The sequence below is a fragment of the Dermochelys coriacea genome, chromosome 4, assembly GCF_009764565.3.
Source record: "Dermochelys coriacea isolate rDerCor1 chromosome 4, rDerCor1.pri.v4, whole genome shotgun sequence".
Taxonomy (NCBI): Eukaryota; Metazoa; Chordata; order Testudines; family Dermochelyidae; genus Dermochelys; species Dermochelys coriacea.
The window spans coordinates 28140997-28165044 of NC_050071.1; the positions used below are offsets into that span (position 1 = coordinate 28140997).

General features: G+C 44.3%; 1 protein-coding gene across 1 annotated transcript; it reads right to left on the bottom strand.

The window, feature by feature from the left end:
• Window positions 1-9656: 9656 nt before the first annotated feature.
• LOC119854548 (alcohol dehydrogenase 1-like) lies at window positions 9657-23516 on the bottom strand. Its single transcript, XM_043513261.1, is given in 8 exon segments — window positions 9657-9833; window positions 10083-10106; window positions 21618-21877; window positions 22663-22722; window positions 22725-22882; window positions 22987-23021; window positions 23023-23070; window positions 23442-23516. Coding segments are annotated over 8 exon segments (837 nt in total).
• Between the last annotated feature and the right edge of the window lie 532 nt (window positions 23517-24048).

Here is a 24048-nt window from a genome sequence, read left to right on the forward strand (position 1 = left end):
CATTAAACTTTTTATGTCAGTTCTGTGGTAATATTATGAACCTAAATGAGTTAATATGTGAGGTCCTTATTTGGGTTTGTTAGTACAGAAATAGAAGTCAGGTTCTAGAACAAAGATAGTGCTAATTTGCTTTGAATATAATTAAGCAGTTGCAGTAAAGGCTGGTTTCAGAGTAGCAGCCGTCTTGGTCTGTATTCGCAAAAAAAAAAAAAAGGAATACTTGTGGCACCTTAGAGACTAACAAATTTATCTGAGCATAAGTAAAGGCTGGTTTATCTATTGTGCACATAGGTTGTAACAAACCTGCTGATAAACTGTCTGCTCTAGTGGTTTTGCTAGGCTGGAAGGCTTGTTGACTTGCAAAATTTCATTTTCAATAAGATTTCTGGGGAAATTTTTAATTTTCAAAAAGATTTGATGTTTTTGTGCATCTCTTGGCAGTGTGTGCTAAGACTACATGAGAAAGATTTATATTTTGAGGATAGTATTGGAATAGTGTGAATAGACTAGGTCTTTAGGTGTAGAGATTTATTTATTTAAATGGCATTCTGCATTATAGTATCACCTTTATTGTTTTTATTACTGAAATAGCATGTGCTGTTTTCCTTGTCATAGTCAGACATGTAATTGGCTATTCTTATCTCTCCATCCATAGTTCTTTTGTTTTGCTTTGAATAACAGCCTTCAGTATCTCTCCACTGAAGCTTTTTTTTTTTTTTTGGTTCGGTCTTGTGTATAATTGGCGATAAGTAGATCATACCTTGGATTTCCTATTGTGAAACTTGTTTTTTTTTTATATTACCATTATGTTGTGTTTGTGTTACTATAGTGAATCAGAAGCAAAAAGTGTTATGTGGGGCCTTAATCATTGCCTTGAAGGCTTTATCACAGCATGTTTGACATTGCAGATTAATGTCAAAGAAATTTGTGACTTTTTAAAAATCCCTATAATGTTCAAAGAGTGAGTTAGTAACTGGTGTTGGGTCACAACATCACAGAACATAATATAAGAACAGCCTACTGGGTCAGACCAAAGGTCCATCTAACCCAGTATCCTGTCTTCCAACAGTGGCCAATGCCAGGTGCCTCAGAGGGAATGAGCAGAACAGGTAATCATCAAGTGATCCATCCCCTGTCGCTCATTCCCAGCTCCTGGCAAACAGAATCTAGGGACATCATTCCTGCCCAACCTGGCTAATAGCCATTGGTGGACCGCTCCTCCATGAACTTATCTAGTTCTTTTTTTTGAACCCAGTTATAGTCTTGGCCTTCACAACATCCTCTGGCAAAGATTTCCACAGGTTGACTGTGCACTGTGTGAAGAAATACTTCCTTTTGTTTGTTTTAAACCTGCTGCCTATTAATTTCATTTGGTGACTCACAGTTCTTGTATTATGAGAAGGAGTAAATAACACTTCCTTATTTACTTTCTCCACACCTGTCATGATTTTATATAGTTCTACACAGTTTGTGTTTCTCAGGAGAAATCTGTATTGAGAAAACTATTAATAATGGGAAATGCTCCAAGAAGCTTCTAGGCAGAAAGCATAATCCCCTCTGTTCTGTATTATTAATAATTATTTATTTTCCATTAATGCAGTAGGCTCTAGAGATTTCAGCCAAATCAGGGCTTCATTCTAGCGCATAAGGAAGCAGTTTATACCAACTGCTTCCTTTGTCCACTAACCTGTTGGGTTTTTTGGGCATACCCAAAACTCACATTGACTTAAATATACTTAATACCAGTTAGGCTTTCTTTTCCCAAACAAAGGTCCCGATCCTGCTTTTTATTGCAAGCCTCAGATTCCAACGGCCCTCAGTGAAAGTTTGGGATGCACAAGGAAAGCAGGAATAGGATCCTTATTGTGCAAAAACAAAACTTAAGTGATATTATGCAGCAGAAAGATTACAACGGCTTCTGCAAGGGTAAATAAGGGTCTGAACACAGGTAAGGTGAAAGTGGCCCTACTGATGTATATGTCTATTCTTCTTTGAGCGATTGGATATGTCCATTACGCTAGGTGCGTCCACACCTTGTGCACCGGGGTCAGAGAGTTCTCCCCAGCAGTATATGTAGGGGCAGCCATGCTGTGCCCTGATAGCCTTACTTGGGAGCACGAGGGACATCGAGGGCAGAGCTGCCCCTGCCCATCCTTCAGTTCCTTCCTACTATCCATGCTTGGTGGTCAGCACATAATGTGCTTCAGCTCATTCCTCCTGTGAACTTGCCTTTCTAGCTAGTTGTCAGCCTAGCTCTAGTTAGTGGTACATATTTGAGTCCTTTAGGTCCTCTTTTCTTTCAGTTATTACTGCATCAAGGGAAGACGTGAATGTGGGGAAAGCGGACCTGCAGTCCCTCTCTGATAGGGTTGCCAGGTGTCTGTTTTTCAACCAGAACGCCCAGTCGAAAAGGGACCCTGGTGGCTCCAGTCATCATCGCTGACCGGGTCATTAAAAATCCAGTCAGCGGCGCAGCAGGGCTAAGGCAGGCTCCCTGCCTGCCATGGTGCTGCATGGTTCCCGGAAGCAGTGGCATGTCCCGCCTCCAGCTCCTACAAGTAGGGGCACTCAGCGGGCGCCGCACACTGCCCCAGCCCCAAGCACCGGCTCTGCAGTTCCCATTGACTGGGAACTGCAGCCAGTGGGAGATGTGGGCATGGTGCCTGCGGACGGGGCAGCATGCAGAGCCACCTGGCCACACCTCCGTGTAGGAACTGGAGGGGGGATATGCCGCTGCTTCCGGGAGCTGCCTGAAGTAAGTGCTGCTCGGAGCCTGCACTCCTGACCCCATCCCGTGCCTCAACCCCTGCCCCAGATCTGATCCACCTCCCACCCTCTGAACCCCTTGGTCCCAGGCCGGAGCACCCTCCTGCACCCCAAATCCCTCATCCCCTGCCCCACCTCTGAGCCCGCACCCCCAGGTGGAGCCTGCACCCCCAGCTGGAGCCCGCTCCCCCACCACACCCCAACCCACTGCCCCCTCCTGGAGCTCCCTCCTGCACTCCAAACCCCTCAGCCCCAGCCCAGAACCTCCTCCTACACCCCAAATCCCTCATCCCTGGTCCCACACCAGAGCCTGCATCCCCAGCCAGAGCCTTTACCTCCCCGCTGCACCCCAACCACCTGTCCCAGCCTGGAGCCCCCTCCTGCACCCTGAACCCCTCATTTCTGGTCCCACCCTGCAACCCCAGCTCAGAGCCCAGAGCCCCCTCTCATACTCCAAACTCTTCAACTGCACCCCCCAGCCTGGAGCCTTCTGCACTGCAAACCATTCATCCCTGGCCCCATCCCAGAACCCACACCCCCAGCTGGAGTCCTCCCCCCCCATCCCAACCCACTGTCTCAGCCTGGAGCCAACCTCCCGCACCCTGAACTCCTCACTTCTGGCCCCACCCCAGAGCCCACACCCATAGCTGGAGCCCTCACCCCCTCCTGCACTCCAACCTCCTGCCCCTGTCCAGTGAAAATGGGTGAGGGTGGGGAGAGCGAGCGACAGAGGGAGGGGGGATGGAGTGAGCAGGGGCAGGGCCTCAGAGAAGGGGCAGAGCCTTGGAGAAGGGGCAGGGCAGGAGCGTGGCCTCAGAGAAGGGGCGGGGCAAAGGTGTTCGGTTTTGTGCAAGTAGAAAGTTGGCAACCCTACTGTCTGATGAGACTTCTATCTCCACCTCCATTGAAAACAGCTTGGGAGTCACCTAATATAATAGACATATGCAGTCACTCGAAGAAGAAGTAGTGGTTACTCACTTCTTGTAACAGCTGTTCTTCAAAATGTGTTGGTAAGTCCATTACACCAGTGGCTCTCAACCTTTCCACTTTACGGTGCCCCTTTCAGAAATCTAATTTGTCTTGCATACCCCAAGTTTCACCTCACTTAAAAAAACTACTTGTTTACAAAATCAGACATAAAAATATGAAAGTGTCACAGCACACTATTACTGAAAAATTGCTCACTTTCTCATTTTTACCATATAATTATAAAATAATTGGAATATAAATATTGTACTTACATTTCAGTGTATAGTCTACAGAGCAGTATAAACAAGACATTGTCTGTATGACATTTTAGTTTGTACTGACTTTGCTAGTGCTCTTTATGTAGCCTGTTGTAAAACTAGTCAAATATCTAGATGAGTTGATGTATCCCCTGGAAGACTTCCTTGTATCCCCAGGGGAACACATACCCCTGTTTGAGAACCACTGCATTACTCAACCTGCCTTCCGTTCCCAGCACATGGGAGTCTATCATCTAAGATTCTGGTATGAAGGAATTGAAGGATGGGTGGGATGTCTCCACCCTTCATATTCTCAGCTTGGAGCACGAGGGATGCCTCTGAGTCTAGGGTACAGCTAGGGAAATCTTTCCAGTACTGGTGCATGAAGTGCATGCTCACCTAGTATAATGGACATGTGCAACACAACTGGAGAACAACAGTTACGAGAAGTGAGTAACTGATTCTTTCCCACTCCATGCCATATTTTGGTGTCTGCGCTGTTGTCCCTTCATATCATAAGATGATGTTGTATATTTTAAAAATGATTTCTTCCAGCAAGTTGTGAGAATTACTCTGTAAGAATGGGTATTAACTAATTCTGATAGGCAATCTCTGTCAGCTGCGTGGACGCCATTTTTCCGTGTTCTTACAACATCACTATTTACTAACAACTAAACCAATAGGAGCTTGATCCCGCAAGAGGCTGAGCATCGGGTCCTGATCCAGCTTAATCATATGCTTAACTTTTAAGTACAGTACTGCTCAGTAGCTGTAGGATTCAACCCTAAGTAAGTTCTTGGGGAGGCAGGATGGTCTTGCTGTTAAGACAGAAGTCTGGCAGCCAGAAGAGCTGGATGCGATTCCAGGCTCAGCTACATACTTCCTGTGTGACTTTGGTCAAGCATAAATATCTCCAAACTTCAGGTTCCCAATTGTTAAATTAGATGAGCTAATATTTACCTACCTACATATCAACTTCAAAGAGATGCCTTGTGAGACTTATTTATTAGTTTTTGTAAAGCATTTTGAGATTCTTAGATAGAAGATGCTCTAAAAGAGCACAGGATTATTTATTACCCAGATACACATAGAGGCAAATATTTTAATAATGTTGTACAGTACCCCAAGTTCCTGGATGGGAGGATGGATAAGCGTTACTTTATTAATTAAGGGCTCCATTTTGCCATTGACCTCAGTGAAAGGAGGACGGGGCCAGATTTATAATCAGAATAAAGTTTATGATCGCTTAATAGGAGGGAACCTATTCTTTCTTTCTTTCTTTCTTTCTTTCTTGCTTTTGCATTCATGCAGAATATGTTGCTAGGTTTATTTCATACAGTAAATTGGCTGCAGTTTGATTTTAAGCAATTGTTTTCAATTTTATAGTAAGGATTGTTTTTAAGATGTTCTGCTTATCTGTCATTAAATATTGTGTCTTCACATTTGTCCCTTCATATCTAGAACTAATAGAGACAATAAACCTTGCCTAAAGTGGCAAATAATGAGAAAACTGATACCATTGTATCACGGAAATATGATTTCAAATACATCTCCGAAATAATATTTAGCAGGAAATGTAAGAATAGCTTGCAAATGACATCTGTGAAGTTCTGAAACATATATAATACATGAGTAATCTCTCCTAACTACATAGCAACCATACACTGGAAGGTTTAACAAGTTCAGAGTGTACCATGGTCTCAGTATACGATTGTCATCTTGTATTTCAAAGTTACTGCAATAGTGGGTGTGCTTATTAGGTTTGTGTAAAGCACCTAGCACAAATTGGCACCTGATCTTAGTTGCGGCCTCTAAGTGTATTATAAAAGAAATAAATTATACTAATTAATAGTATTTCTTGCTCCGTTTTCTGGAAGAAAACTATCCCACAGTAGAATTAAAAGGAAACTAATGAAAATTCAAGCCAAGTACAGAGAGCACCTATAATAGTTCCATAACAACAACAAAAACCTACACCTACCCTGAAAGGTACTGTAGAGTCCCTAACCAGGAGTTTACAGTATGATATCCTGTCACCAGCACTGTATAATCCAGCCCAAGTGCAGAGTCTGTGACTTCCTATCTCCAAAACAGGCCCTATGAACCCCCCGGAGCTGAACACTCCAGAACTCTGAGGTATGAAATCCAGATCCAAATTCAAACTGGCAATATTCAGGTTGATAGGTTTCAGACCATTAATAAGAGAGGGTTTTTTTGTTTGTTTTTTTTTAGCTGTGAACTAGAATCCAGATCCAGAACAATGACTTGGGTTTATTTCTAATGCGATATTATATTCCTTGTATTTTTGTAAAATAAAAATCCTCCTGGGTGCATTGCAATATAGCAAGTTAAGCTACCACCCTGACTTTTCTACAAGTTAGAGGAATCTCTGCTCCAGATCCAGGAGAGAAACACTAGACCACAGCTGGCCACAAACTGCTCTTACACTGGTCACCAAGAAACAAACTGTAAGACTTCATGGGCACAAGTTCAGTTCTGTAAACTACCTGCCACTCAGCAACCCTTATAATAGTTGCTGTCCCCGTCCTTCAGAAGTTAAATTTGGTGTCGATTGCCTGACATAAAACCCAAATAGCTTTTTTACTGTTTTCTCAGGATTTTCCCTTTTCATTGTGGCTTTATTCATCTTTAAACAATATTACCTTAAAGAAACACATTTGCAGTAAACTTGTAGGTGCAATGGGATTATTCATAAAAATAAAACTGCTATGATTGCTAATAGAAAAACTATATATAATACATCTCTGCTGACTTACTCGCTAGTTGCTAGGCTTCTCTTTCCCATTGTAAAATGTTAATCTCACGGTTGTAAAACTTAATGGAGGGGAAAGGAAATGAGGAGGAAAAAAAGGATGTCATTAGGAAATCCCCCTTTTATACTCACAAGTAAAGGCAAAGCAAAAATAAAATAATGGGTCCCAGTTCCATAAAGAAAACCATGGGGCAGGAGCCCTGTGTCTGTACAGAACCCCACTGTGCCACAGGTGTCGTCCTGCATGGATCTTTTTAGGGCAGTGGAATAGTGAACTTCACAAGGCTTACTGACTCTAATTCTAGAAGAATTCTGTCTGAGTTACATGTGCAAAATGCCACCCTTTTGAGGATATGGATGAGTTTGTTGTGAAGTGTTTTAGGTCACTGCAGGGAACAAGTGATTATGTAATGCCCTAAACGGCACTCTTGCCTTTTAGAAGATGCACGTTTGTTAGTTACCTTGTGGGTGGGTTGCTGTCTCTCTGCATTTGGTTCCCCAAATGGGCCCATTTAGGCGGCAGCACTGAGGGAGGCACAGTGCCTTGCAGAATCCACCCTTTGATCCTTACTGTTCTCTTACATGGCTGGTCCTACATGCAGTATAGCTTTATACTTTCCATGGATTTCTTTATGACTTTCAAACACAGTCTTATTTCAACATTTCTTTATGCATTGTCCATCGTAATAAGTGCGACTTGCTTTAGCTGAAGCAGAAGCTAAATATCTATGCAGGAAATACATTTTAGAAAATGTTCTTTGTCATTCTTCTCATAGTTACAGCAAATGTTTCCCAGAATAGATATCGTAGCTAAACAATATACCTTCTGCATTATCATCACATTAACAATAAGCAATTGCCTTTTAAATGCGCTCTTCCATATATTGTTATGAAAAATTACAGAAAAGGGGGAACAGGGGATTAAGTATTATGGGCCTGATTCTGATCTTTCACCGTTTTTACAATAGTGTAACTCCATTAACTTCACTGAAATTACTCCCATTTTACATCAGTGTAACTGAAACCAGAATCAGGCATTATATAAGAAAATGATACATTAATAAAATAGCATTACCTATTCAGTGGATCATAGTGCACCAGGAAAACACTCTATGATATCTCTGAGCTCAAGAGTTTGCGATGTGAATCTCTGATTCTGCCCGAATTCATTTCAAGTCTTAGATACCATGGTGATTGGTGCTATGTAAAAACATAAGTGAAACAGATACTTAAAAACACATGCTGGTCTTGGTCCTGTTAGCTCTTATACAATACGTAGATAGTTTTTGTGCCTCAGCATCGGGGTGAGCAAAGGTAGACAAACGTAAGAGTTACTGCACTGAGAAGCAGTAAGTCCCAAACCACCCACATTCCTACTCCTCTAACTGAAGGGTAAAAGGTGGGCCAGATATAGGCAACAAATGGATGTGTCTGAGGATAACTGGGATAACTGTGATCCCTTGCATGGTTAGCTATGTATTCTTCTCTAGACATTGCTCTGTAGAAGTGAGTGTGGTTAGTTAATTAGAGCGCAGGGCAGCTCCATTCATTGTGAGGCGCTGTTGAACATCAAAAAAGTAAAATAAAGCTAGACAGTACCGTTGTGCAACTGACATGTCGACATTGGCTTAAAAGATATGTGAACACAGTCAATCTGATCACCATAACGTGGCCAAGCAAAAACACAGTGTCAATGACCGGGCTTTTTGCTGTAGCATATTTTAGTTTTCTTTAAGCATTCATTTTGGACAAAAAAGTACTGTATTTACACATATTTAACAATTTCCTCTAGCTGTATTATCTGTGTTAAGGAAGCAGATCTCATTGATTTAAAAAAAAAAGTTTACTGACATACAGTAATAGAAGGCCATGAGTAAATTCCACAATCCAAGTTAAAGATCCTGTCTTCTGGCCTGATCAGTACAGCACAGAATAGGTTTCAACACTGGAAGTGAGGCAAGGTAAGCACAAGAGATGCAAATCTTGGCATTAGCAACTGATGGCTGCCTCTTGTCCCTGTGGAATAATACGAGAGTGAGAGGTTTAATAATTAAAGCATGTATGTATTCAAGAGAGAATATGGAGGTGAAATGGAATGGAATAGGTACTGAGAGAAAAAAGTACTTTAATTAAATGCTTTATCATAAACTATCAAAAGGGACTAGATGGCTCAGAGAGTCAATACCTCCTTTCCACTGATCTGAATCTATCCCAGCGGGGGTGTGAGCAACTTATCATGTAAATGGACAGCTGCTGGTCTATGTGAAATGAGCTGCTGTTCTTAGTATGAGTCCTGGAGGATAAGTCTCCAGGGTACAAAATCCTGGAGACTTTGTAGCAGAGAGATTCCAGCCCAGAGAGTGAGTGTATTACCCCTCCACTGACTTTATTTAGCATACCCAGAGTGCAGAGGACTTACACAGCCTGATGCTGAACATATACCCCTCAAGGCTGAATAACCTGGCCTCCAGATTTGGCCCAATATGCAGAATCTAAAATGTACAGTCTGTTGATTAAAAAGTCTGCCACTTTTATTGTAGTGATTGGTTCTAATAACAATAATTTATTTTGAGTTGGGGGGTCAACACAAGATCATCACAAATGTAGTACAAAAATGGTATTTTCACAGGTGGAGTAGGAATTATAACGTAGTCGTGAAATATATTTTAAGAATGGCTATGGTGAACTGGTTTTTCAATAAGATTTTTTTCCAGATATTTACATACGGTCATGTTTCCTCCTTGTGAAACCAGAGTGAAAAAAGTATTTTGGGAATATTTTAAACATAAATCTTCCAGACCAGTGACCAGTGCAGGGAGCAGATCAAACAGCTCAACAGCGATTACCAGAAGACCAGGGATGAGAACCGCACCTTGGGTAACTGAAAAACCTCATTCCTGTTTTATGAGGAGTTTGGCCGGGCGCCGGGCACAGAGCCAACCGTGGTGCATGATGACCTGGTCTGTGTCCTCTATCTGAATCCAGCATGGGGACTGATGGGAGCCAGCAGCAGGCGCTGAGTGAGGAGCATGAAATGACTCTGTTTCTGAAACTGGTCCCAGAGCAGGCTGTGGAACAACATCAACAGCAAATTCTGGGTCCATACTGGGAAGAGCTGTTTGATGCCCCCTATGGACCCTGAGGAACACCCTGCTGCCAAGCTTGCAGCAAACCCAGAGAAGACAGAAGCTGCCCCTGAGCTTGGTAAGTTTCTGACTCCCTCTCTTTCTTGTCCCACCTCCACTGGCTGCTGTACATCCAGAACTTGAGCCTTGGCTCAATGTACCTTCACAGACCTTTCTAAGAGGAAGCATTACCATGATGAAGTTATGCTCAAAGTTCTGGAGAGAGCACACAAGCAGGTCCAGTACCAGAAACAGGGGGATGTAAGACTGGAGTAATGGCATGCTGGAGGCTGGAGGAAAGGCTGAGGCTCGCCGCACAGCTGGAGGACAGGGTTTCAGTGAGGGAGCCGGCACTTGCAGTGCAGTTCCTGGAACAGGAATGGCAGCTAAGGGAGGAGGACAGAGCTCAACAAAGAGAACTGTTTCAGCAACTCATCTCTGTCATGGCTGGAAAAGCACTGGCTCCTGCTGCCTTCCCCACACCATGGCTTGATCCCCCTGCAACATATCTTCAGGCCAGAAGTTGCTTGGACAACTCCATGTTGGGGTGGCCCATGCATTCAGACCCTATGAGCAGCTGGGCAGGGCAACTAAAGCTCAGGCAGCCTTTCTTCTGGAACCTCTTTCCTGTGGCTACCTCCAGCCTCCTTCCCAAGAACCAAGTGTGCAGAAAACAGGGAAAGGAGAACGTGGGGCTAGGCGACATGCAGCAGTAAGGGGTTTGCAGTGTTTCCTGCACTTTTGTTTTGGACATTTTCTTCTGTTACTTGTTTGGGGGTGTTGTAATGGTACCTGGCCTGCCTAGCAATGGGTGACGGTTGGATCGTTTTATCATGTTTATAAATAGCCTTTTATGTCATCAAGAAAGTTTATTGGTATCACTGCATCACATCAAACAATCATGATTTGAGATAATAAAGCTAAAACCATAATCAGGAGCAATTATACGTTACTAAGCAAACACTATTCTTCTGTGAAGTTCAGTACAGCAATTCAGTAACTTCCTTATGTGAACCCATACTGTGATTCTCACCCCCCCCCCCATTCATTGTTTTATCTGTCATTCACCAGTACATTGCATGGCAGTCAAGTCCACACTCCTCCCAAGCACTGACCCTCCCCCCCAACATTAATTAGCGTCCCCCTTCCCCTGCACATTTTTACAGGTACTATTCCCCCTCATCCGCTGAGCCATGCAAGTCCATATTGTGATTTTAGCTTGCTCCCCATAATACCTCCCTGGAGATGTTCTAAGCAATAAAGGGGATCACAAGTCTCATACCCCGGTCCAATCTCAGTTGAGGTGGGTGAGTGTGACCTTTGGTCATTCTGGAAAGTCCCCTCTCTTACTGATCATTCTGTAATAATATGTCACCAGACCTGCTCTAAAACTACAGAAAACATGGCATTTAACAGATGACTCTACAGATGTGATTTTGGCCCCATCTCATTTGGGGTATTGGTTAAAGGGCACAAATGAGCTAAGTTCCTCAAGTCCCCTGTATGTTCTGGATGTGATCAATGACTTACTATGAACTATTGAAATCTTTTTCTTCCTACATTTTCACTTCTCCATATTTCATTCTCTCACCATTTCTTAAAACATTTTGGGCTTTTTACTAGCAAAGAATTAGGGAATTAACAATCATTTATTTCACCAAGTAAGGCTTACCTCTGATTATCAAAGCTATCTTATATTCTATTAATCTAAACTGTACTTAAGGTAGAGAAACATTAAGAGTTTTCCGAGCAACAACACTGAAGTTTATAGACTAGGCTTCCCTCAGATAGGCCCATTTCCTTCACACTCTACCCACTCCTCTTCACCATGAATAATTTTGCAATGGTTACATCTGTGGCAGTAACATTGCATGTTCGCTCTTTGGATTTATTTTTGGAACGTGCTGAAATAGCGCTGATGGATGGTAACAGTTGTCTATTTGGAAAAAGATACAGCAATGCTCTGATCAGGGCTGTGTAAGTATATTTTCTCAAAGTTATGTATATCACACCGTCGGAAGGCACCCATGGGCTTTATTCTGGATCCTGTGCTCAGACTTTTGAACCTTGTGGCACAGAGAACATCCTTACACTGAATCATATCAAACCTCACTTAAAAAGTCAACTTCACAAATATTCTTGCCCTGCAGGATGATATTCTAATGGATTGCAAATCATCCTTCCATGGAATGCATATATTCCACTCTTCTCACAATGCAATCTTAATTCTGGTGATTTCTGTAATAGTATTAAACTATTAGTCCTTGTTTAAAACTTTGTGCAGGAAGCTATACTCCCATGGAGTATGAGCATATCAGCGAATCAATACTTAATGGACAGGAAAACTGTATCACTTTTGTGCTCTCCCACTCCCTAGGGCTGCCGGGGGCTGATTCAGCTGCTAGCACACCTTATGGCAGCCTCAGGGCTGCTATAACTTAGACTGGTTGATTAGATTGCGGAGGTGCGGGGATATGGTAAAATGATCATGGGTGGGGTGTACGGGGAGTGGCCAAAGTGTGTCTAGGATCACTGGCTGATGTAACAGCCTCCAAGTGATTATCAGCCAATATAAGTTATAGTAGTGCTGAGCATGCTCTAAGTTGCTCAAGCCCCAGCCCAAGAGAACAAGACAGACAAAAGGGACATAGAATGCTGTCCTTAGCCATGTGCAAGTTGGCCAACTCTATGCCTATCCTTCCAACTACAGGTGTTACATGAACAGCAATTAGTACACACCAGATGCTACAATAATTTGTATTTTATTTGCTTAAAGTACTTCAAGTATTTTATTAGTAGTGCAACATAAAGAGGCTAGGTAATTAAGAGCACATTTATCTCTTTGGTAACTTTTTCCCATTTTACTAGGAGCAAGAAAAACAGTTTCATTGGTTAGGCTGTAATTATAAAAAACTTGCTAACTGCTGCATTTTCATACTAGGTCTTGTGAATGTGTTGTGAGCTGTTCTCTCACCTGAAGATAATTATTTTGTACACAAAGTTTAAGACGCACAGGGCCTGATTTTACAAACACTACAGCGCATAATGCTTACCACCATGACTAGTGCCAAGGAGTTTAGGAAGAAGCATTGTATATGGTAGCAGTTACAAGATAAGCCAATAGATAACAATGCTGCCTTTGAGATTGTACTCTTCAAAAACTCCTCACAAGAACACCCTGTTTAGAACAGGATTTTGCAAAAGTAAAGAACCCAACTCCTCCAAAAGCACCACCCCACACATAAGCCTCCTGTTTCTCCTAATTTCTTAATTATTTGGACCCAACTGGCAACTATTTCTCCATGTAAAGATGGCTACTCAAGGGACATTATCCCAGTCATAGGCTTCCACAGACAGAGATGGAGGATTGAAACAAACAGCCAGTCAGCACAGGTCAGAGAAAGTCCAGTCAAAACTCTAGAAAGGTTTCCAAAGGTCCCTGCTTTAGCTGCTTCTGCTCCCATACACCAGAGAGGTTTTTGTTAGAAGTTTTCCCCCCTGCAATGTTGCTGGCTGTTACAGGCTTGTAGTAATGACTTTCAGCAATTTAAGTATTGGAAGAGAACTGCCCTTGAACAAAATAAGTGAACAAAAGATTTCCATCACAGAATGCAATGATGACAAATCAAGGCACCCTCCCCATGGAGGCGCTGAAATCCAAACTGATTTATGAGGGTCAAGACAGTTAACTTATGAATCATCAGCTACACAGTATTGGCAACCCCAATCTGCCAAAAATCATGAGACTAAAAATGTGATTGGCTTAAAAATCATGATACCACAGCAATAAATCACATTGTTCTCACTTGCCTTATGATTGCTGAGACTTCAGAGTAAAGTTGTGTGTGTTGTGTTGTAAGGGAACGGTTTGGGGTCAAAAATGCAACCTTAAATGGTTGCTCGGTACACAAAAAGGTGTCTATTATCCATTTCCTAATGCCCAGGAGGGGGGAATTCAATTGCTTTCCATTCTCCTCCCCCTTATCACTATCCTGTCTCCTACCCCATCCTTCCAGCACCACCCCATGTTCCTCTTTGCCCAATCAGGCACCCAAAGTGGCAGTTAGGTCCCCAAGTCCAATATTTAGATGCCACTGGCTTTCACAAAACCCTGGTTCAGATACCTACAAGGTTAGACAGCAGCTAAGTTTCCACCATTAAAATCTCTGAGGTACCTACCTTTTGGCAGGTAGGCACACACACAGCTGCCTAAATTCTGACACTACCTGGCAGCTCAGTGCCTAATTGATGCCAAACTAGTCCCCTATTTATCTTCCTGTTGGGGCCCAATTGGGTAGCTATGCTTTGAGCATGGCTGAACCTGGACAAAATATGACAACAGTGGTAAGAGAGACATCTTTTATTGGACTGACTTCTGTTGGTGAAAGAGACCCCACCAGTATCACCAACCCTGGTCTTTGTAACCCCTCTGCCTACAAATTGATCCTTGGTGACCTCTTCATGACCATCTACTGCCAGCATCCCTGTTCTCTGGGACCCTGTGTGACCCCACAGCCTCCAAGTCTATCCTCATGGTCTGATCCAGGAATTGCTACTACCTGCAGTCCTGTTCTCTGTTACCTTGTGTGATGTTTCTGCATCCAAAGTGATCCTAATTCACCTGTGCAGGACCCTTCACTACCACCACCCCTGCTCTCTGTGACCCCATGTTTCCTCTGTGCCTCTATATTGATCCTAATTGACCTGTGCATGAACCCCCAGTACCACCAAGGCTAGTCTCTGTGACTCCATGTAACCCCCACCCTCCAAATTGATGCTAATTGACCTGTGCATGATCCATCAGTACCACCAGTCCTCCATGACCCATATTCCTTCAAATTGATCCTCATTGACGTCTGCATGACCCCTACATACAATCATCCCTGTTCTCTGTGATGTTGGGTGACCCCACTGCCTCCATATTGATTTTCATTGACCTGTCCATTAGCCCCCAGTCCTCAGCTCTGTGTCCTCATTTGATCTCTCTGGTTCCAGATTGCTTCTAATTGACCTCTACATGACCTCCAATAGGACCATGCTTCTCTCTGTGACCCTGTTGTCTCCAATGTGGTCCTCAGGAACCTGTGCAGGACCTCCCACTACCAGCAGACCTTTTCTCTGTCAACTTGTGACCTTTCTGCCTCCACAGTGTTCCTGTATGACCTCTGCATGACCCCCAGTACCACAAGCCCTGCTCTGTGACCCTATGGTACTACACTCCTGCTACATTTATTCTGACTGGAGACTATCCCCACCCTACCCGTCATGGGATTGGCCAAAGAGTTCCCATAGCAGGCTGTTGCTCCTTTCCAAAGCATCCATGGGAAGCATGTTTCCTGGGTGCTTGCTAGAGTGTGGTGCCAATAATGCCAATGTTGTTGGTTTGACTCCTGATGGTGGGTACTTGGTGACTGTGGGCCTCAGGAAGGTGGCTTTTTGACTTTTGCTGATTGCTATGGGGAGAGGGGGCAAAAAGAGGGGAAGCAAGTAGGCTAGCTGCTTTGCAGGGAGCCGAGGAAGTCCTTGTCCCACCAGATGGAGAGCACAGGCATCAATCCCACCTACATCTCACATGTAAAGCAAGCGCTTCACTGCCTGAGCAAATTCTCTCTTCCCTGCCCCCTGCTTTTGAGTTATCTGCCCTGTGCCAGAGCTCTGGGGTCTTGAGCAAACCCCACCCCCCTCAAAAAGTGTAGCTTCCCCTGCTGCTACAGAGCAGGCGGGAGAAAGCAGACCTTGATCCTGCTGCCACTCAGTTCCCCAAGCCCTCAACCAGTGTCTGCAGGCCAGACCTGAGCCGCTTTCAACCCTAGCATAGCTCACTTCTTAGGAAGTTGAGTCAGGGAAAGGATCACGGGAGATGCTAAGCTTGCTGGTGGACAACACCTTCTAAATAGAAGGAAGGTTGCAGGCCCTGTCTGGAAGCAGGGACTGGATTAGGTTATCTGAGAACTAATGTAATTACATTGATGGAATGGTTAATTTAGTTTTATGCTGAATAATATGGAAGTGGACCTATCTCTAGGATAACTTCCTTCCTACATGCTCTGCTGTCTTTCACGCACATCTTAAAGATGAGGCTAGAGGTTTGAATTTAGTTCCAAACGAGAACAGATTCCTAAATCTCATCAGATGTTTCCAGGTTGAGAGGGGCCTGGCTTATACAGGTCTAGAAGCAAAGATTGTAAAACCAACACTAATTAAAGTTTTAACTAATGGGAAGGACTCAGACAGAGAATTCTGGAGAAGCGCTGTGCAGCTCAGACTCCACTCATCATTCAGGGGCTTTAAACAGGATGTGTTAATACTGAAACAAAAAATGAAAGAACAAACCTGTTTGCCAAACAATGCTCCATGCACATCAAGATGGACTTTGGTACACAAATAAGGCTCTATATATCCAGAAAGAACAATTGTCCATATGCAGACATTGGATATTTATTACAAGCAGCCCATTCTCCTTCAATTATTTTCACAATTCCCTTCTGTTGGTACGCAACACATAAACTGACCAGAGACAGAAGTAACCCTTGTCCAGAGAATAAGGATAATGTCTCCTAAACCTTTGTGTGTACTGTATTGCCAAATGTTCAGACCTAAGTGCCTAAAGTTAGGCACCTAAATTAAGTATTTAGGCTCTTATGTTTCCTGATTCAGTTTCCAAGCACTCAGAATTCTCAGTGACAGGCCACTGTCTATGTATACCTTTTATATGACAGATTAAACTTTAGGCAAGGACTGGGACTTAGCAAGGGGAGCAAATTTATACAGTACATCACTGCCCTGTTGTCTACCATTACCCTGGCATGACAGCTTTGAAGGTCACTAAAAATGTTGGTACACATAATGAACTGCCCTTAGTTCTAGAACATGGGTATCAAGCAACATTTCTTGGTAACCATTTGCCCCTGCACTGTGGAATTCTGCAAGTGGGCTCACTAGCCTAGCAGGGAGGCATCCATTGTGAGGATTCATGTTAATGGTGGGCAGGAGAATGGGACTCCCACACATAGTGTCCTGGGGTTTTTCTACCATCCAAAGTCTAGAACCCATGGGGGGCGGGGTATATAAACTTATTCAGCAATTCTGTGCTTATCTGGTCTGTGCACAGTTCTGAGCCAGCCTGAAGACATCAAAAAATGTAGTCTCATGTGGCATGATAAATGCTGAGGTCCACATTAGAGCTGAAGGCAGGGCCTTACTGCTGTCTAAGGCCTCAGCTGTAGGTTAGTGACTAAACTGGAAATAGCAGAGAACCTGTCCCCCAGCAGATAAACTGGCAGTTTGGGTGGCCAGGTTAGCGGGTTTCCCCGAGTTAAGGAGGCCAAGAGCCTGAAACAAGGGGAGGGCTCTGTTGGTTGCCGAGTACCTCAGGAGCAGAGCATCCCTCATAAACCAGTCATCTAGATAGGGAAAGACTACAATGCTGTCTCTGTAGCTCCAACTACAGGGAGGACCTATGTGAAAGCCTCTGGGGTCATGGAAAATGCAAAAGAGAGGACATGGTATTGATAATGCTCTGAGCCACTGACCAAGTGCAGAAAATGTCTTTGGGAGGGGTGCATAGCAATGTGAGAATACATGTTTTGAAGTTAGAGAACAGTAAACCAATCCCCCTGGCTCAAGGATAGAATTATGGTAGGAAGAGTCTGCATCCTGAAATGCTGTGAAAGGATATAGGTGTTCAGGTTCCTGAGGTCTAGAATCAGTCTCCAGCCACTGTTTGTTTAGGGAACCAGGAAATATTTGGAATAAAAGCCTCTTCCACAGCTTTGGGGGAACTGGCTCTATTGCTTCCAGACTGGAGAGGGACTAGGATTCCTGTTTTAAGAGATCCTCCTGAGAAGGGTCCCCAAAGGAGAAGGAGTGGGGAATAGAGTGGAAGCGGATACAGTAATCTGTAGCCATTGCTCCTAAAAATCTTGCTGTCCATGGTGATAAGTTCCCAAGAGAGTAGGAAATGTGTGAGGTGGTTCCCAAAGGAAGGGTGGAAGTTGGTTTGTGCAGCACATTCAGAGAAGGGGATTTGTGGACCTTGACCAGGCTGTCAAAATGGTTGTTTGGAGGCAGGCCCGAGTAGGGAGGTGGTTATTGAAGTTGTCCCTTTCCTATGAGGCCAGGATCTCCTTCTAGAAGGCTCTGTAGATCTGGAATAGGTCTGATACTGTTGAGGTTGGAATGGCCAGGATTGTTGTGCTGTCTGGGATTTACTGACATGTCCGAGTACTTAGATTCCAAGCAACCTCAGGGTATCTCTCAAATCCTTGAGGAAGTGAAGTGAGGTGTCAGATTCACAGCTAAACAGCATTTGTCCTTTGAATAGGAAGTTTTCTACCTCACAACAGCAGTGGCTAAAGAACATGTCTCAGTGTTGAGGGCAGCCTGTAAAATGTCTGCTAGGAGGTGGCCCTCAGAAATGGACTGTTTGGAACTGATTCCCCCATTCTACGGCAAATCAATAATGATTAAACTTTGCATAGTTAAAATCATTTAGCCAGCAGGACTTCATAGTTTGCTACTTGAAAGACAGCTGAAGAACAACTCTTCCTGCCAAGGAGGCCCAATGCCTAGACCTCCGTATCTGAAGATCTGGATCTAGACTGGCAGTTTCTCATTAACCCCAGGCACCACCAGGAAATTGGGAGTGCATGGAGGAAGAAATATTCCAGCCATTGGGTTGATGTAATTTTTTTGGTCCACCAATGTACAGGTAAGTGCAAAGGTGGCAGATGTTTGCCACAAAATACAGGCTGGAGATAAAAAAGTGCCTCCTTAATGGGCTGTGCTATTTTGCTGTGGGGTGATGAGGACTATCCACAAGAGAGCGTTGGGACTCTTCCATAGAGATTTGAAGAGAGTCTGCAAGTCTCTTCATTAGGTCCTGAAAATGTGTCTAAGGTCATCTGCATAAGAGGGTGGAGTTGGCATTGCTGCCTGGTCCAGTGAGGAGGATGACAACTTATGGGAGGATGGTCTCTTCCTCTGGAGATAGTTATAGTTCCTTCTGCTTGCCTTGGAGAGGCATGTGGTACTAAGGTTGTGGAGCCTGGGTAACAACCAGCCATGGTTTCTTGTTGGTAGGAACCTCATAGAACTGGTCCATGTCAGTCCACTGGGATGAGGGTGCTCTGGAGATCAGGAGCAGGATACCAGAGCCAGAGAGTAGAGCCAGAGTCCAGTTGGAGGCCAGAGCCAGGGGTCAAGAACTGGAGTGAGCAGGGTATCAGGCAAGGAAGGGACAGGACAGAGGCAAGACTGGGGGCAATGCAGAAGGCATGAGATAGTGCAGGGGTGGGCATAAGCCTTGAGAAGCCAGTGAGCTAGTGCTGGCTTAAGAGCCAGTCTGCTGGGCTCAGGAACAGGTTATGTGACTAATCAGGAAGCTCCTGCAGGCCAGCTGTACTGATGAGGCTGCCTGGAGACTAGCTGTGCTGCAGATATGATTCCTGACACAATAGGCCCATTGAAGTGGCTAGGGTGGGGACTCCAGGGATTTATATGGCCAGAAGGTCTGGGGTAGCTTCTGGAACCTGGTGAGTTATCAGGGTACAGTTCCTGAGATGTCTCATAGTAAGCTGAAGAACAGCACACCAGATTTTGGAGTCAGAGGAGTTGTCCCCATAACATGAAGGAGGAGCTCTGGGCATTGGTGCTGGAGATGGTACCAGAGGATAAGTCTGTACCTGAGCTGTGGTCAGGTAAGTACTGGGAGACTAGCACCTGCTGCAAGGAAGTGCTCAGTGGATGTGGTAGTATTTGAGGAGAGCTTCTCAGTACCACAAAGAGGACTCCAGTTCCTCTTAAAAAAAACAACAAAAACAAAACAAAAAAACAAAACCACACCAAGTCTTCTAGAGACAGGAACCTTGATGGTGCCAGAGGCCTGTTTTATTGTCCAGACAGGCCAGAGGGTTCTGGGGCCTGAATTAGAGACAAAGATGGTGCTGTAGAGCAGTGCTGCTCAAGCTACCTGATGTGGGGGACTGGCAATTCCCCCACCACCTCATGTGCATGCAGACTGGAAACTGATGGCTTGCGGACTGGCACTGGTCTGCAGACCACCACTTTGAGTAGCACTGCTGTAAAGGACAGCCCTGAGGCGATTGTCAAAGCGGTATTTCTTTTTTGAATGCCTGCAGCCTGAGGATGGTACTGAAGAGTCAGATACCTGATCCTTCGGTTTCTTTGAGTCCTTTGATTTAGATGAAGCTCAGTGCCTAGATAGTGTGACATGAATCTCTACAGTGCCTGATCAGTTTCTCTCCAGAGCTATTTAGGTGGTACAAGTGCCCTGGTGCTAGTGTCAGGAGGAGCCTTGGAGGTACCCTGCCTGGAACATGATGTCTCCCTGCATCAGTTCTAAGATGTGAAGATCCACCTCTTTTTGTTCAGGGAGGGGAGTTCTCTCTTCTTAGAGTGCTTTGCCTTAGTAGCTGGTCAAGCAGTGGGGGTGGAATCAGACTCTAGAGGCCTGAGGGAGCATTCCATGAGGAGAAGCTTCAACCTCACCTCCCTTTCCTTGCAAAACCTGCTTTTAAACCTTGTGAAAACTTTGCAGTTTGATGGCATGAGAGTCCGAGGTACTGGAGACAGCTAGTGTGCCCATTGCTCTCGGAGACGTATTTGTTGCAGGTCTGGCAGGGCTTGAAACCTGAAGCTTTTGGCATGCTCCAGTGTAAGGTTACAAGAAAGAACAAAGAATCAGTTCCCCCCCCCCCCAAAAAAGGGGAAGATGGGGGGGGGGAGAACGCTCTAAACACAGTCTGTGTGAACATAAAAAAATAAAAACGGGAAATAAAAAGAGAGCAAAAAGGAAGTCAGAAAGCTACTAGAAGCAGCAGACAGTTGCTCCATCTCTTGTTTTGGTGCATGAGGCTGCCTGCATGCAGGTGCAGTCTCAGACACTGAATTCAAATCTGAGATTGTGCAGGCATGCACACATCCAAGAGTGGAGCACCAGAGGCACATATACTCCAAGAAAAATATGGATTTAGGAGGTTAATTCTGAGCTCCTATTTTAGAAAACCTAAGGTTGGGCCTTTGCAGAGGAGCCTAAGTGTTATAGGACTTTGCTCACATACGTTGAGCACTACTCAGAGGAACTTAGGAGGAATCTAGGTAAATGCCCTAAGTGTCAGAACAGTTGGCTCTTAAGTATAACAATCCACGTGAGAACGTAAAGCAATTTACTGCACAAAAGATGAATCAAAATATTGAAGTTATGCATCAGGGAGCCCCAGCTGAGGGAAGCTTTCACATCTACTAGACATCGCCTGGAGCGGGAGACATTTTTGCCATGTTCTCCTGCCCTAACCAGGAGGTGAGAAAGTGGTGCACCATGGAAGAAGAGGACTTCCTACAGAGGAGAATGGGTGCATCAGACTCCCAACTACAAATCCCAGGAGACACCATGCTGAACCAAAATGTATCAGTTTGCATCTGAAATAGGATAGTTTTTGGGGGCATTTGATATTTTGACACTATCAGAAGTTTTCCACAGAAAAACATTTTTAGTGTCTGCTCAAAAAAATCCAGTTTTCTGTCAAAAACTAATTTCAGTGGAAATTTTGACCTGGGTGATACTGATGGTTCAGTTCATATATTTCTGTAGTGATGCTTGGTACATGTCACAGCCAGACATGCACAGTGAATTCAGCCACTGGATGGGAAATTAACAGAGATCAGGGTCAATCTAACACACACTGATTTTGTGCTAAGACCATATACCTGGGTATCAGTGCGTCCAATGACCTCAAAGGAATAGTCCACTCCATGGCCAGTCATCTCAACCAGACCCTCCTGAATAGGCTTTGTGAAGTCCTGAGGGTTGATGCATTCAGTGGCTCCCAATTCTTTAAACTTATCAAATTTATCTTTGTTGATATCCATCCCAATGATCTGGGAAGCTCCAGCAACTTTACGATCCATGACAACGGAGAGGCCAACTCCTCCTAAACCAAAGACCACACAGGTAGAACCAGACTCCACTTGTATAGCCATAAACACCGGGAAATCTGTTAGAATTAAAATACAAATCATGTCCCTGTCATACCAAAGGAAGCCAGCCAGCCAGGGAGGAGATCCAAAAATAAAGGGAGCTGCGAGTATCTTCTCCTGGGCAAAAAGTCTGAGAGAAGCCTGGGAGACCTGGAGCCACAATGAGAGGGGCCTGAACTAGGAGGAAGCCTGGGAGACTGCACACTGACATAAGGACAAGAAAGAATTTTACAGACATTAGGGTGAGCCCCAGCAAGCAGGTGTGAGGAAGGACAGGGGCAGGACCTGGAAAGGAAGCCCAGGAAGCCGAGGGTGTCAGGCAAGGCCATTAGAAAGTAAAAAGACAAAGGCGACAGGGAAATGGAGATTCTCACTGCAGTGGGCCCAAAACAGAGTTGGTAAAGTGTCGGGGAGTTAAGTGGGACAAAAAGAGTGCTTAAGTGCTCTTTGAGTGAACTACGCTAAAGATCCTGGGTGAGGGTCTTAGGAAACCCCCAGAGGGGCTGAAGAGACTGAACTTTGGGTATTGGTTATATATGGAGTTGGGGTTGTAGTACCCTGAAATGGGTGTGGACTGAAATGTGACTTGGCTGGAGGGCAGAGTCATGGAAAGAGATGACCCAACAAAGGGACCAGAGTAGCTGTTAGCAGGGGGTGCCAGAATGCAAGGGAAGAGCCAATTTGCCATGCCTGGCCAGGAGGAGGTGCTGCAGTGATGAGTCCACTCCTTCATGAAGGCAATTATGCCATTTTGTCCTTGAAACCACACAAGTACTTACCTTGGCAGTATTGATGGCAGCTTCATAACCAGTGGAAAAGGCACAGCCAAATAGACTTTATCCAGAGGAGCAGCAACATCAGTTCTTGCAATGGCAGAATCGGGCATAACTCTGTATTCTGAGAAGGTGCTGATCCACAGGAAACGATGAATTTGTTTCCCTTTGCAGGTGAATCTGCTGGTCTTGTCCGGCATGAGGGTCTGTGATTTGCAGAGACTGTTCAGAGAGAGATCCAGGAACGGTGAGAAACAACTCAGGTTTGATATGGTCAATACACTGAGAACCAGAATCTGATAACAGAGCAGTTAAAGGAAACTCACTGGTTCTTCAGGCAACAGTTAGCCTTAAGACTCAGAGCAGCTGCATTCCCCAGTGTGGGGAATGCAAAGAGGGATGACTGTCTCCTAAAAAACAAAACAAAAAAAAATACAAAGCTTGTGTTAAGTTTCCTAAATCAAGAGGACTCATTATGAACCCCCATGTAACCATTCTTCTGAGCTGTCCAGTTCAGCTCCTCAGTCAAGATTTCCAAGCAGCATTTTCTTAGACAGGAGAAGCAGTTTTGTTGCTCTACCAAATAAAGAGTGAAAAGTTTTTTGCCTTCCAGGACATATATTAATATCTAATTGTTATTAATATTATTTTAATGGAGCCATACATTTACCTTATCAGACTGATCTCCATTACTAGGGTGGCTTTTTATATACAAAGATTGATTTACTCTATGGGCATCTCCAGCAAAGACCACAATAATCAGGATTCTTCTCTTGCTTACCTGCCTCCCACCTCTACCGAGGCACTGTACTCTGATGTTCCATTTAGCACTTGGTACATCATTAGGCAACAACATGCTGTCTCAATTGTGATACCATAAACTATTGGTCTCTTCTGTATGCTGACTACATAAGATGCCTTTATATACTTACCATTCACTGTCTCACTCTTGAGTTTTGAACCCTATTTTTCCCCATACCTGGTTTCACACACGTTACTTCTGGACCAACACTCAACAATCCTAGCTCCTTCATGGCCAGCAATAACTGTGTAATTATGTTAGGGAAAGCACCTTTCAGTACATGGTCATCTGTCCGACAAATTCCCATGGCCACTGTCTGTATGGAAATGAAAGATCAAATTAGCATTGGGATGTATGCAGGCTTTGGTTTGAGTACTGCTAAGACCAGGTCTCTACTGGAAAGTTGTGTCAACACAACTTAGTCAGCATACAGCTGCCAAAGTGTGTCAATGTAAAATGTGGTGCACTATGGGTAGTCAGACAATAGCGTTCCCTGTGCCACCATCTGGCTCAATGCCTTGTGGGACATGTTCAGTGTTTCGTGGGATACCAGTGATTTTCCCACAAATTTCTGGGAGCTAGGGTC